At 41.6% G+C, this 15,166-nt stretch overlaps 1 protein-coding gene across 2 annotated transcripts; it reads left to right on the top strand.

Moving 5' to 3' along the window:
* The first annotated feature begins 2,588 nt into the window (after positions 1 to 2,588).
* On the top strand, positions 2,589 to 10,968 carry asb7 (ankyrin repeat and SOCS box containing 7). 2 transcript variants are annotated; one of them, XM_036543951.1, is made up of 5 exons: positions 2,589 to 2,818; positions 3,974 to 4,072; positions 5,022 to 5,274; positions 6,907 to 7,512; positions 9,573 to 10,968. In XM_036543951.1, exons 3-5 carry the CDS (start codon positions 5,064 to 5,066, stop codon positions 9,710 to 9,712), a joined length of 957 nt encoding a protein of 318 aa, XP_036399844.1. In that variant the 5' UTR covers positions 2,589 to 2,818; positions 3,974 to 4,072; positions 5,022 to 5,063; the 3' UTR covers positions 9,713 to 10,968. The 2 variants fall into 2 exon arrangements, with proteins under 2 accessions (XP_036399844.1, XP_036399845.1); XM_036543952.1 differs by lacking the exon at positions 2,589 to 2,818 and adding an exon at positions 3,292 to 3,364.
* Positions 10,969 to 15,166: the final 4,198 nt, after the last annotated feature.

Below are 15,166 nucleotides of genomic sequence, written 5' to 3'. Positions count from 1 at the left end.
TCCATCTATTTTGATGGGAATATACAGTATAACTGGAATACATCAATGTATTGTGATGTATACAGGTATGCATTTCATGCAAGTGTATGTGTTTGTTCTGTTTGTCAAACACTTTATGTACCTCTCTTATGGTCATATGTTCCTTTCAGCACTCCTTTCAACACAGCAGTCAGGGACCACAAACACCCATCCAGCTTGCTACAAGGGCATCCCCTCCGAAATGTGTTTAAGCACATTTGTTGCCATACACTGTTAAATGAATTCTATTCAAGGGAAAATCATATGTTAGCATATAGCATGGAGCATAGGCATTTGTTGAGACTATATAAAAATGAATGACACCATAGTGTGTATATTATGATAGTTGCAATGTTCACAGGGCTGTACATACCCATACGCAGTAATGTTGTTTTACTGCTTTTCAGTTAATAAATCAGACTTTATATACTGGATGACCACAGATCAGTCCAGGGTAAAAAAGTGAAATGAAGCTTCAAAGACAGTAGGAAATAAATAAAACATATGTACTGAGGAACAGAGAGACCGTTTTTTACAAATAGAGGATGGGATACAGTGGCACAGAGACAGAGACAAATAGTGTGACACAGGAGGTTGGCAGTGAGTACTTGTTCTTTTCCCCCAAATGTCAAGCAGTGAGTGTTGTAACTAGAGAACAGTTCATGCTGGGAGAAGCATGCTTTAAAACGAGTAGTCACAATGAGCAATGGACACATTAAGACCAAGCGGCCACAACGTACAATAATCGTAAGAGTTTGTAATCCTAGTGTTTTTTTTTTCTGCAGTACCCAAGTTTAAAGAACTATATGCGCTCTCCTATGGCTACACAATACTTACAGACTCCTGGAGCTGAAAAAGCACTATCGATGACACACACTTTGCAGCTAGGTGAGACAATATCTTGTCCTGGATGCAAAAAAGGGAAACCTATGAAAATAGAAATATATATGGATTTTTTTCATAATGGAAAGAGAACCTTATATGGCTGGCATAAAACAATGCAGTATTTGTGGAGCCACTCGTTCACAGGTGTCGTTTAAATTAAATTGAGATTGATTTCCTTATTTCATGAACTGGCAGACCACGTGTGAGCGACATTTTATATATATTCTTGCAAGGTATTTCGCTCTCTGCATCGAAGTGTCTAAATCTATCTATTCGGTGCAAGACAGTTACCATTTATTAATGAACATACAACTCACAAGTCTTTGCATGAGATCCATGTCTTCCAAAAAAATCCTCAAAACATCCTTGTAATTTAGCTTGCCATCCACTGTTCTGCCGCGAGGGGTCGGTTCGAAGCTCATTCTTTCTAGCAGACTAAGCGTAAAACACGTAATTTCCATTTGCTTTACTTCCTTCTCATGTCCGTCTATTATGATGAAGGGTGTTACCAGAGTCTGGGGATCGCAGCTTTCACCCGCGTGGCTGCTGTCTTTAGCGTTTTGGAAACCCGCAGAGTTTTCAGGCATTTGTTCACAAATAACTGAGCTAAGTATACTTGCCAATTCATGGCTTTCCAGATCCAGGGGTGTTCCACCCAGCAAATCGCTATGTACACCCTGTAGAAGCAAAAACACGCGATCCATCTGGGATTCCAGACAAATGCTCAGTGGATGGAACTGATCTTACAAGCCTTCTGTTTCGTGGTGTCCTCTCTTCATGTAGATAAAGTGGCATGGAATGGCTCTAAGTTCCCACCGGCGATCTAGTTGCTAGATCCTTATCCATCGGCACCATTAAACCAGCAGGTTTGCAAAACACTTCATCCAGCAAGAGACACAACAAAATATTTACAGCTCGTTAGCTGTCCAACAAAAGTTCAACAAAATAATAAACTTTATCGAAAGCTTTCTAGAACGCAAACAATATAGCTAAACTTTACACATTGCAACACATTAGTAATCTGAGGAGAGAGAGAACTGTATGCAGACCTGTCATTCGCATCACACAACGTGACTGATACAACCGATCTCTAAGTTTTGCCTCCTTTCTCCAAAGCATGCCTGTGAGGCTGGCTTCCTGTTTTGGTAGCGTTGCATTATGGGAATTGTAGTGTAAACAATGCCACTTCGGCACCTTCCAGGATTGTCAAAACGGAATAAATGAGCAGTGAGCACAACGTTGGGAAATTCGACAGTCTGTTGTCGGCAAGGAAGATTGTAGCCGGCACTTAATAGGCATGGAATGGCAGTAGTAAAAGGCCAAAGAGATACCAGGAAAAGCCGCAAGTGAGTTGTATTAACAGTCGCAATTCCGCCACCTAGTTTTCAGCAGGATGTAGAACTGGAGACGGTATGTCAAATTTGCTGTTTTTTGAATGCTGATTGGCCAGGATATGTGCCTTCCCAATAAACCCTCGGAATTGGGGGGTGGCTTTGTAAAGTATACATAATTGAATCCATTTTAATGCTGTTAGCTAGTTTTGATCAATATATAACGATATTATTTAATGATATTTTGTTCTACGGAAGTGATGTTTGCAAACATGGGTGCCATTGCTTTTATTTGACTGTTTGAAAACTCTGAAATGCGTTGCAGTCATTAGCTAGTTAGCTAGCTAGCTTGCTTTGGAGCAGGCTAGCTACCGTTACTGATCTGACTGAAACGACAGCTAGCTAACCATAGCTTGAATACAGCCTCTGTGGCGATTTCTTTTGTAACATTTTAAGCTGTGTTCGTTGTTGGGACATATTTTCGACTACAAGGATAATTTGGTGGAATATGTGGAGAATCTAAACAATGTGGACAGTTTAAACGGAAGTCTGTTAAGAAGTGGCACCGGGGGTACGTCCAGAAGGTAACACTCCATTGTTCTTAGTTAGCTATCGGCTAGATAGGTAGCGTTAGTAGTTAGCTGGCTAGCTTACAAGGTAGCTACATAAAAGACCCTCTCAGTCTAAACTTGGACGATTTTCTTGAGCGTGGCTGATAGCTACATTTGCACTTGCTGTTAGTTGGTTATTTGTGCAGCTGGCTCATTTTGTGTGCATTGTAGCTACCTGGAAAACTAGCCTAGCTGTCACTGCTAGCTAGCTAGTTGGTTAGCTGGGTATCGATGATATGGCAAGCTAGCAAACAGGAAAAAAATGTCAAGTGCAATGGCAATGTTTTGCAGCGGGGCATGGGTGGTTACGACCAGCAGGACAATAACACCCAAATGCTATTTTTATTGTATACTTGGTTATCTTGCTAAGTTAGCTTCTGTTTGTTAGTTTGCAAGCAAGTTCGCTAACGTTGGATTCATTTATGTAGTTATAACACACAAGATCACGAAACAAGAACAATTATGTTATTAGTACTTTGGACAACAGTGTAATACGTAGATGATCCGTTTCTTAAATGGGTACGTATATTTAAATAGTTTGCTCTGCGTTGCGGTTCTGGCGATTAAAAAAAAACAATGTGTCTGGCTCTGCAAATACCGCAAAACAATGGGCCAGACAGGTAATATTAAATTAAATTTGAGATTAAGTTCATTCAGTGGTAGCTAGCTGTTTTGCAGGTAGGGTGGAAAAGAGCATCGTAGCCTTTTGTTATTTCGGATATTCCATTGCATGCATGATTAAGTGTTAACATGTTATAATGTCTATGTTAACAACAAGGTATATGCTTGTAAATTATTTAAAGAGCACAGTATTTTCCAACAATATTGCCATTATTAATAATTATATTGTTATTTAACAAATCCACTCAAACACAAGAAAAGTGTTTGAGTGGACATAAGAAATATTTATCGTATGTCTTTGTAAGAGCCATCTATTCTGTTTGAGCTTGATATGTCCAAACAAACACTCTTCAAACAAACCTGCGTTTCTGTTTGTAAAGGTTCCTCTAGACTTCAGTTTTGCGCTTTCGTTTACCCGACAGGTGTAGCCGCATGGTGCTCTGCATGACGAATTACAGGGAGGATCACTGGCCTGCAACAGTTTCACATTCTCTATTTGTTTTACAGGTATATACATCAGTTTATGGCAGTAATGCACATATCTGCTTGGAGAACTGTTACGTGTGTGTTAACAGCCGTGGCACGTGTCAAAAATGCCGAATTAAGGTAATTATTTGGATCACTTTTGGTCACTGAATTCACTCAATTTATTTTGACATAGCGTTTTTATTCTTTAGATTAATCCATGCTAAGGGTAAATTGTTGGTAGCACAATTTTCTTAGCAATTCTTATAAAAATAAAATCTTTTTGAAGTTGTGACCTGGCAAAGATCAGCTAAAAGTGAAACTCTGACTTGTCTCTGCCATTATGTGTAGCATCTCATTTGTATCTAAATAGCTTTTGCTTCACAAAAAAGTTTCTAGAGTCCCTAACTCACATCTGAAGGTTGGCAGCCTGTGATCAGCTGACAGGTTTTATCCAACTTGAGCCCCACCCTCTGCCCTCTGGGTCAGGGAGTAGAACTGTGAATGCAGCTATTGCTAAACATACCTTGAGGGGTACTTTTTAAAATTCAACGTGACATTAATGGTTTCAGGACTATTTTAACTGTTAATTTAGAAAATAAAGGACATTCATTTCTGAAAGACGTTTCCAGACAACCCCTAGGTAAATTATCTTTTAGCAGTATCTGAGATGGACATGCTGCCAACTTCCTACACTTAGTATGAAATGATGTGCATTGAATATTTATGAGATGTTATGTTTTGACAATGTTTAGCTAATCACATGACTGCACATGCAAGCGAGCTTTTTAAATAGCCTAAATTTAATGACATCCATATCATTGGCAGGCTGCTTTTTCAGGAAAAAAATAATGTTTCATAAATGCCTGAAGATCTGGCAGACTTCAACCCAAATTGTGTTCCATTTTCATTAAAAGAGAAGGATTCAGTTCATGTGTTGTTGATTCTTTCCACCAGGTAAAAAGCATAAGGATGTCAGTTTAAGCTTTGCGTACGTTACGGCGACAGTAGCATGCTGTAATGTCTCTGTGCCTGCTCGATCACCAGCGGCAGGCTAACCTGTGGTATCGTGTGGCTGTTTGTCGATCAGAGGACAGGTCCGGGTGAATGATGTCTAACGCCATGTGACAGGATGCTGCACCATCACTGTCGAAGGAACCCTGAGCTGCAGGAGGAGCTGCAGATCCAGGCCGCCGTGGCCGCGGGGGATGTCCACACCGTGCGCAAGATGCTGGAGCGCGGCTACTCCCCCAACATCCGGGACGCCAACGGCTGGACCCTGCTGCATTTCTCTGCTGCCAGAGGGAAGGAGAGATGCGTTCGCGTCTTTCTGGAGCACGGAGGTGGGGCACGGCCTTGGGGCGGGGGAGGGGGAGAGGTAGATAAGCGACTTTGGTAATCGTCAACAGTGCTGCAATATTCCTCCCTGTGACGAATTTCACTTTGGAGGTAATTCATGCTATCCCTTCTGTTGTTGTTATAATGACCTAGCATATTAAAATGGAAGGGAATTAAAAGTCTCAGAATTGTGCTCATTTTACGGCCCTGTAGGTCTACAAATGACATGGATAAGGCTAACAGTGAGTATTGTCAGTCGGATGTACATTTAAGCTGTTGCCAAAAGATGGCAGCAGATCTCCAGTGGAGAAGGTCTCAATTGACGCACTTGTCCCATGAGTGCAAAGCTAATCAATATGATAAGAGTGTTTAACTTTGATCTGATACTGCAGTTTAAATCACATGGATGTGTAAACTCATGCTTTATCTACAATACAAATGCATACACGTCTACATAACACCTTTGGTTCCTGTACCCCTTTGGTTTAGAACCTAATTCTAGAAACCAGAGGGCGCTATGCATCAAGGCTGTTTCACCCTCAGTGCAGGTGGTCAGAGGGAGCCCATTTCATGTTTCCATTCCTAATTGGAACAAGGGCACAAGTTTGGTTTTATGAATCCAATACAAGGTGTTCACAAGTCCTTTAACATTTTCTGTTGGTAAGCATTTAACTGTGGAGGTCTATTGTGAGAAGAATTAGGGTGGTGCAGATATTTTGCATACGCGGCAGTTGTCATCAGTTCTAATTTAACTCATTTTTTGATTCACATTGCATTTCCATAATAGAAGCTAAGTACTGAAATAAGTGACAGACACTCGTGCAGAAAAGTAGCTATACTTCTTGTCATATTGATAACTGCATTAATAAATAAGGTTCAGCTTTGACAATCTATCTCCTGAACAGGTGGCCTTTCAGGTTCAAAAAGTACAGTTTTGGCTGGGAAGTTTAAAGCATGTTTCAACATTTCAAGATGTTTGCCCTCAGTTCAAATTTGTAATTTGTGTAGATGGACAACAGAGAATGGGATGAATCTTGGTTTTATTATTATTAATGTTCCTCACATTCTTCATGAGTAATATCTGGCCTCAAATAATTTGGAAGACAGATTTTACGCTTGAGAGCTTGTGGAGGAGTGTGGTAAGCTGAAGTGCTTTTGGACAGGGGAAGCGGAGTTGGGGAGTTGTATATTTGGAACATGTGAAGCTCAGTGCAGCAACTTATGAGTCAGCTCTGGAACGCTGATAAAAAACTGAGCATCATAGTACACATGGTCCTCCTTTTCACGCAAGCAGTGATTCTTGGCATTCCCATTCTTATGGAGTAAATCATCCCAAATCTTTGAGCTTAATTTAACCTGAGAATGTTTCTTTAATGACAGGTCTTTCTTTTTTTATTGCATTTTGAGCTGTAGCCTTTCATTCTCTCTCCCAAAAGACACAAAAAAGTCTAATTGCTCTGAAATGCCGAGAGGTAATTAAAATAGCTGGGTTTAACCTGTGGCCTCTGTTTCACACTCTGGCATTTGACTGATCCTAATTGTTTTAATGCATTTACCTCGTCGTCCTGATGGGTTTTGATCCTTATTGTGTTTTCCCCCCCACACACTTATCGCCTTCCCCTTTGCCCCTCACGCAGCTGACCCCACGGTGAAGGACTTAATAGGGGGCTTCACCGCCCTGCATTACGCGGCCATGCACGGCCGGGCGCGCATCGCCCGCCTCATGCTGGAGTCGGAGTACCGCGGCGACATCATCAACGCCAAGAGCAACGACGGCTGGACGCCGCTGCACGTGGCGGCGCACTACGGCAGGGACTCGTTCGTGCGGCTGCTGCTGGAGTTCAAGGCGGAGGTGGACCCGCTGAGCGACAAGGGCACCACGCCGCTGCAGCTGGCCATCATCCGCGAGCGCTCGTGCTGCGTGCGCATCCTGCTGGACCACAGCGCCAACATCGACATCCAGAACGGCTTCCTGCTGCGCTACGCCGTCATCAAGGGCAACCACGCCTACTGCCGCATGTTCCTGCAGCGGGGCGCCGACACCAACCTGGGCCGGCTGGAGGACGGGCAGACGCCGCTGCACCTGTCGGCGCTGCGGGACGACGTGCTGTGCGCGCAGATGCTCTACACGTACGGGGCGGACGCCAACACCAGGAACTACGAGGGGCAGACGCCCGTCGCCGTGTCGGTCAGCATGTCCGGGACCAGCCGGCCCTGCCTGGACTTCTTACAGGAGGTTACAAGTAGGTCTTCCTTCTCTCTGCTTAAGAAATATCTTCCTGCACAGGATATCAGTCACAGTGCTGATAGATGTGATGTGTGGGTTTGGTACACTAGAGAAGTAACAGATCTCTTCATCATGTAGGTTCACGTCCTCCTGGTAATATAGTATTCCCCCCTAAGAAGTAGTCATCCTGTAGGTATTTTGGAGGAAACCTTTTAGAATCCCAGGAAAAAAAAAATCGTTAACATTTTCTTTGAAGTGTATGATTATAAAACATTATGTAGCTTAATGAATCCATTCATAATGTTTTCATATTCACATCATAAATCATTCGCAGTGAAAGCGGTCTTTGGCGTGTCCGGCGTATTGCGATGTAATGAGCGTTAACTAATTTTGGAAGTAAAAACTAAAAAGATGGCAGTCCCCTGCAATGTGAGAATTCCACAAAGGGTGACTCACGAGGTGACACCATGAGAGGGTAAGATGAGGAGGAGGGGGATGTGACTGCAGAGAGCCGAGCCACGGCGGGCAGGTCGTGGGTACGGGATAGTAATGATCAGCAATCGCTCACACAACAATGGAAGCTGCGAGAACAGAGACCCCCATCACCTGAAGCGGTGCTGATGTAGTAAGCACAATGCCCACATTCCTCCCCTTTCACCGCGCTTTGATATCTAGATATCAAAGGCATCGCTCTTACACTGCAGTGTAAGATCAACCCTTTCAGATCCGGATTATCTGTAGGGTCGGGTTTCCTCTACGTTATTGATTACATTTATTTTTTTTTTTTAAAAAAAAGCACACACGATCCCGCCCCCCCTGTACGTTTTTAGTCGCGGGATTTGTTTTACGGAAGCCGATGGGTACACCTGCTTCCGAGGGAAGGCGCGCGGGGCGCTTTGTTTGATCGGCGGTGCCGCGCGGAAAACGGAGAAACAAATGAAGCCGTTGGAGTGACAGAAGACAGAGGCGCGCAGATGGCCGCAGCTATGCGTCTGTTGTGGTTTCTCCAGCTGGAGTCATTTGGGAAAGGAGTCTGACTCCCCCTGTTCAGCACTGGCGAGCACAAAGCCGCGCCAGGTCCCTGAAGCAGAAGTGGCTTCGCTTCCCTCCCCAACGGCTCCGGTGAGGAGGGTCTGGCTGGCCTTCACGTCTGAGATTTTTTTTTTTTTTTGGAAAGTTGTAGATTTTCATGCGCTGATATCCAGAGGCCTTGAGGGACTGGGATTCCCCTGCATGCGTTTGTCTTCCTGTAGGTTCACTTAAGGTAGCTTAACTGGAGGAAATTGGAGACTGTAAATGTAAAATCCCGACAGAATGCTAGGACACCAATTAATATGAAATAACTGTACATCCTTACCCAAGGAGACATCCTTACCCAGAAGGTCAGAACTCTCCATGTATTCTGCTTGTCTGTTGAAATCCCCATACTCAAAGGGTGACATTCAGAATAAATGCTGTTTTTCCTTTTCTTTTTAGACTGAGGATAAGTTGCATATCCCAGTTTTACTTCACAAGACACACTAGTGTGAAAGGCATGTTTATAAATAAGACTGGAATAGACCATCTGCTGTCTACTTCCTGCTGACCAGATGTGTCTAACCAAACACGTCCTCTACGTTTCATTTTCAAATCATTCTGATTTGTTTGGGGGAACATTACAGATAATCTTAAGCCCTTGCAGAGGTATAAGTTGATTGATGCCCTGGCAATAATGTGTCGTTGGAGTACCTCAAAAGTTTCTATTCTGAAGCAAAAGGTCAAGGACGAGATTTCATCCCACATTGACTGGGAGATAAGCAGGAATGACTAAACTGAGACACCCACATATGAGAAATAGTGTTGAAAATGGATGAGGCAACCAGGGACTTTGTAGGAACTCTTTCAGGTTGCAGTTCCCGTAAGTTAGTTTGTAATTTTGTGGAAAACCCGCTCAGCTAATGATATCACATCCAGGATAAACCACCCATCTTTATCAACCCTGTTCAAAATGCCACGGGCAGTATACCCAAGGGTCATGTCTTTTGAGTGATAATACTTTTCATGGTCAAAATGTAATATTCATTGTTTGTCTTTCAGGACAACCCAGGACGTTGCAGGACTTGTGCCGAATAAAAATTCGACAGTGCATAGGCCTTCAAAATCTCAAATTCCTGGAGGAACTGCCTATTGCCAAGGTCATGAAAGACTATCTAAAACACAAGTTCGACAGTGTCTGATCCTGATTCCGGTCTGAGCCTGGTCAGAAGCCACTGAGCTGCTGCTCTGATGACAGACTATGCAAATGCTGTTTTCCTTTCTATGCGAGACCTCAGAGCACAGGTATACAGTTTTTTATATATCCTTGAGAAGTCTTAGTTCATTTTTAACTCAGTTTAGCACAGGATTACTTAATTGAAATGCATTTATGCCACAGCTTCTTATGTGTCGACGTGAAAATTTGGTGAGTAACCATTACGGTGTGAGCAAAGTTACAGGGCAGTGGGGGGTGATGGATTATGAAAATAATAAATGGCCATTTGAAAAGTGACAAAATGATTTGTGAGTGTTGTTGGATGAGGTGAACTGTTGAAAACAAAGTTGTTAGTTTGGGGTCTGTCTGCAAGGTAAAGCTGTTTATGACAGATCGATCTTAAATGGAAAGAAGTCAAACAAAATGGTTCATGTGACAGTTGTTGGCTGTTGTAGTTGGCTGAAATGCTGTTCTTTCAGAGAGTAGTTAATACTCTGTATGTTTAGAAAACCTTACCTCTGGCCCTCTCAGTCCATGAAAAATTCTAGTCAGGTAGTTGCTCAGAACTTAAACTGAGGCCCAGTTTCACCCCTGAATAGAAGCTGTAGTTTAGGATTTCAACAATGTATATTAATTATCGACTTCAGATAATCAGAAATTTTCTCTGAATAAATCTGGAAGCGCCGAGTTATTATATGAAGCAGAAGAAATGTATGTCTGTGTATGCTGTCCCAGGTGCTCTTTTTCACACCGAACCTCTAAAGGCCCGGCACCTATGATGGCACGAAACGCACAGCATTTGACACGGTCACACAGGGGGACAGAGCAGCACTCACGGTGCGTCAGTCAGGCTGGCTAAAGCTTTAGCGCACTAGCATACCCCAGGGAAGCTGGAGGCACCCTTACCCTGCGATGGAAGGGCACTGTGTCAGCAGTGCAACAGAGACACAAAGCTGTAGAAATAGCAAAGCTCAGTCCCACTCGCTAACCGCACATTACAGACCAGAGTCTGGGATTTGGTATAGAACCTGTCAGGACAGTATAGCTCCTCTGAGAACCAGGCTGGTTACTTCCATGTATAGGTGGGACAGCATTTGGATTCACTTCCTGCTCGGATCACAGAAATGTATTTAAATTAATGAGGAAAACCTCAAACAAGATTTGATACTAGGTGATAATATTCTTTAATACAAATCTATGAATATGAAGGAAAAACAAGTCGTTTTTTTATTCTTATTTCAATAAAGCAACCCTTTGCTTATTGCCTTTCATTAGTTCATTTCAAAAGTGCGATGTAAGCAGTCTTAATCTTTACAAGATAATAGTTTATCTGCACAGAGCAAAAACACTAAGCTTTGGAGGTGTTGGTGTATCAGAAAATAAAACAAAGTTTTACAGAAATGTTTTGCAGTTCATTTACAGTGTATAGGAAAAATAGTAATCAAAACAAAATAAATGTAAATATTTGTGTCATATGTACAGCAGATATTTTTTTAAAGTAATTTAAAAGGTATGATATCTCGTATTATCAAAGTGTTTGGAATATGTTTAAAGGTCTTGTGCTTCGGTTTGATGTAGCTTGTGTGGTGTCTTTTCTCTATGCTGGCGTCTTTGAAGTGGCAGAAGCTGTTGCGTTATAATGGGAATCAAATGAACATTTTTATTTCAATCTTAGGGAGGCCCAAATAGGTGCAGTTGGTGTTGGATTAGCTAGATTTTCTGTTAAGGATTAATATTGTGTGCTGCATCTCAAAATGACAAGGAAATCGCATGTATGTTCAGGACAAAATTGTGTTCCATATGCACACTTCATTTAGACCAAACTGTGAATCTCAAAAAATATTTTTCCATCAAAAAACCCAGCTTATCTCAGTTTTTCTTGTTCGGGTTTTGCCCTAGACTGTTCATGTGTGTAGTCGTTTTTGCCTATCAGAAATGTTTCAAATTTAAATATTACAGCCTTGAATATTTGTGCAAAGGCCCAACTGTGAACTCTGACCTCAGTCCCCCATTGCTAATTTCTCATAGCGGCACACTCGCTTGAAAGGTCTTATTCTGTACTTTCTGCACAAAAGGCTGAAAAGTGTTTATTTTTATTATTATTAATTATAGCCTACTGGAAAATAACTGATTGTATTTGAGCTCTGTAATTTCATCAGTAAAATGACATTTTCTAAAAAAAAATTATGTGTTTACTGTAATTCATAGTACTTATTCTTAACATTTTGCCATACAGGGATTTTTTCTTGGCATAATATAGTTATCGGCCAACATCAGGTTAAATATGGTAGCTGAGTTGCGTGTTCTACTGAAGTTTCACAAGCACCACCAAACTAAACTTGGGCAAAGACCTAGCAAGGCTGTACGATGTTCTAACTGCAGTAGTTCTCATAGTTGGCACACATCTCAGGCTTCTCCACCCAGCTGCAGTTGACTTTGTCCTCAACTTTGAGTAACAAATTTGAGCAAGAGTTAAGTTTGTGATTTATTTTTTGTTACTTTTTTATTGCTATGTACCTTTTTGGTTAATGTCAGGCAACCGATGGACAAAATGAAAAAAAAACTAAGGCTTGCTTACATTTGTCACACAAAGTTAGCATGTTGGGTTTATGTTCAAAAGAGGCTTAATAGAGGAAGTCCAAATCTTAGTGCAATGTGTATTTTCTTAAAATGATTTTAGTTGAACAGTCAAATGATGAATATTGTCTAGATTTTGAATGTCTTTTAGACTTTTTTTGGCTAACAGCTACTCTTAAAATTTATAATATAATATTTAATTAAATTAGCGCTTGATGTTGGGTTGCGGCTTAATCACTACAAATACTGTTTTCCCACAAACACCAGCTGCCTTTATGATTACTGTCAGTAATTTTGGAAATGCAGACAGTTTCTCCATAACCTCTTATTGAGATGACAGACAACACTGCTTTCGGCTATTGAACAGCATTGCAGAATGTCATTACAGGTTATCATTTTGATAGAATCCGTTTCAGTTTAGTTGTGTCCCAGGGGGAGGGTTACTGTTCTGCCTTGGTAACGCTGAAATCCCAGCAACCATTGAAAATACTTCAGTTTTCCATGTCAGACATTGTTCTGTGTTGCCTATGTGTTTCGGGAGACATTTAGTGGCTGTCAAGTTTTTTAGGACATTAAAAGATTCGTGTTTCAAAACGCAACTTGATACATGGATTTTTTTTTTTGGTTTGTTTGGTCATGTTCATAAAGAGGTCACAGGTATACTAACATAGAGAGGAATCAGATATCTTGTAGTTCCAAAGTCTTCCAAACCATCAATGACAATGTTGAGCTGAAAAAAGGGGTTGGCAATATGCTGATTGGAGATTTGTAAAGTGTAAAAATGTGTGAATAAAAACCAGACATGTAATACAATGATGTTCTTGTTTTCATTCCACAGTCCCCTCTGACATATTACGACTGATTGTTGATAATCATGTTTGCAATTTCTTAAACATAATATGAGCAACGTTTGCACATGATGCTTCAGTCTTTGTAATGGATTTTTCAGGGTCTCGAACATTTCTGATGAGTACATGATTTTTTTAAATTGAAGTGTAAGATATTGTGTGACTTTTTTATTAGTATATTAGCATTATTTGTGTACCATAGAACAATTTCTGTAGAAATCTACAATAGAAAATTATTCATATTAAGTTTGAATAATACTACTGGCATACTACTTATAACTTAATACACTTAATACAGTTACTACTATGCTAAGTATAATGTAATGTATTATTTCCTATTCGTTGGGATGTATAGTCATTCTAGCAAGTGAGTGTATGTGGATTTCAGCTTTAATACGAAACATCAGAACCTTTCAGAAGGTGGAACCTGACATGCAATTGTATTCCTTTTAAAAAGCATCTTTGCTGTGTTGCTTTGACTACTCCTTATTACTGCTTCTATATCTCAAATTGAGTACTCCTCTCTTATGACATCAAAACAAATACATGTGTAATATCACTGCACCAGTTTTGACACCTGTGTGTGTGTTCAATAACCACATGACAAAAATGCAACAATTAAAGAAAGCGGTTGTTTTTTTTGTTTTCCTTTTCGTTTTTTAGATTTCCTCCATTGTTTGCATTTGAATCCTGCATCCGCTCTTCCTGCTGTTATTCCAAGATGGGGAGAGATGTCTCTGTGATAGCGATCATGGCAACAGCCTGTTTTTCATGTGCTGTGATCCCGCGGTTGACTTTGTGCCAGGTGCTTCAGTTTCAAGGTTGTCTCATGAATGAAGCGGTGAGGGAGCGGTATGACAAGAGCACTCTCTTTATTTTTGGCAATGAACGAAACGTCCCATCAAAAAAAACGCGTCGCCGTGAGATCTTAACAGCGGCATATATATTTCTAAGTAGGGACACCCACAATTACACCGCTTGGCAGTTTGTCAGCATATCTCATGAGACATGTATCCTTTACTTCACAATGGGTGTTTTTCCCCATCCTCTGCCCTGTTCACAGAAACGCCGTCCCCCAGACCCTTGAGTTTCTGCTTTCGTCTCCGCGCACGCACCTGAACATGACCAGCACTGGCCCAGGGTGACTTAATAGCGTCAGAGGAGCGTTCGTGTATTACCTTACAAAATATAAGGTGCTCCCATTGTGCGAGATCTCAGGTAACGTTACCTGATAAAACAATGGCATTTCTCTGCGGCCGCGTAGCCCGGCCAGACACATGGAACAATGCCACTGTTGTCGCTGGCTTATTTGGTTGGGGAGGAAATCATTGCCCGTTGCTAAAAATACCACTCGCGTCAGGCGCTCCCATTCAGATGCGGCGGGTCCGCCATTCATTCACCTGCAGTGGTGCGTGGGGGGGGGAGAGTGCCCCCTGAATTGGAATTGTGACAAGGCGGAACGTGAGGAAAGTGTTCCGGAAGTGGAACTATGAAAAGTGTCCCTGGCTTCTAATGCACTGAACGTGTCCATTATGACAAAGGTGGAATCAATCTGAGGGTTGCCCCGTAGCAATGAGGTTACTTCAGCCTGTTGCCGCTGGCATTGTCAAAATGCAATTTGTATTGACAGCGCGATTTTCAGGTCTGGGGCCTTCGTAATCATAATCATCACCTGTTGAATACATGGGCGATCACCATAATTTTATGGTAAATGAATGATGGGATGTCAGAATAGTATGGTCATTCCACTTGTGTTGACATGCAGTGCCATTAATATGACCCTCTGTCATCAAGCCACTATTACCCACATTTTAGTTGAGTACCATACAATAATTTGGCATTTAAATTAATAAACCAGCAGTCCTCAATTTGAAAATGGGCATTGTTGTTTTTTTTTTTTTCTTTCAATGAAACAAGCAACTCAATGTTTCAGGTCAAATTTGACAGCAGTGCTGCTACAGCCCTATGTTCTGCACACAGCCACAAACATGTTTGAAGTGGGTATTGCATTAAAA

The sequence above is a fragment of the Megalops cyprinoides genome, chromosome 13 (genome assembly GCF_013368585.1).
Source record: "Megalops cyprinoides isolate fMegCyp1 chromosome 13, fMegCyp1.pri, whole genome shotgun sequence".
Classification (NCBI taxonomy): domain Eukaryota; kingdom Metazoa; phylum Chordata; class Actinopteri; order Elopiformes; family Megalopidae; genus Megalops; species Megalops cyprinoides.
This window is presented reverse-complemented; position numbering and strand designations above follow the sequence as displayed.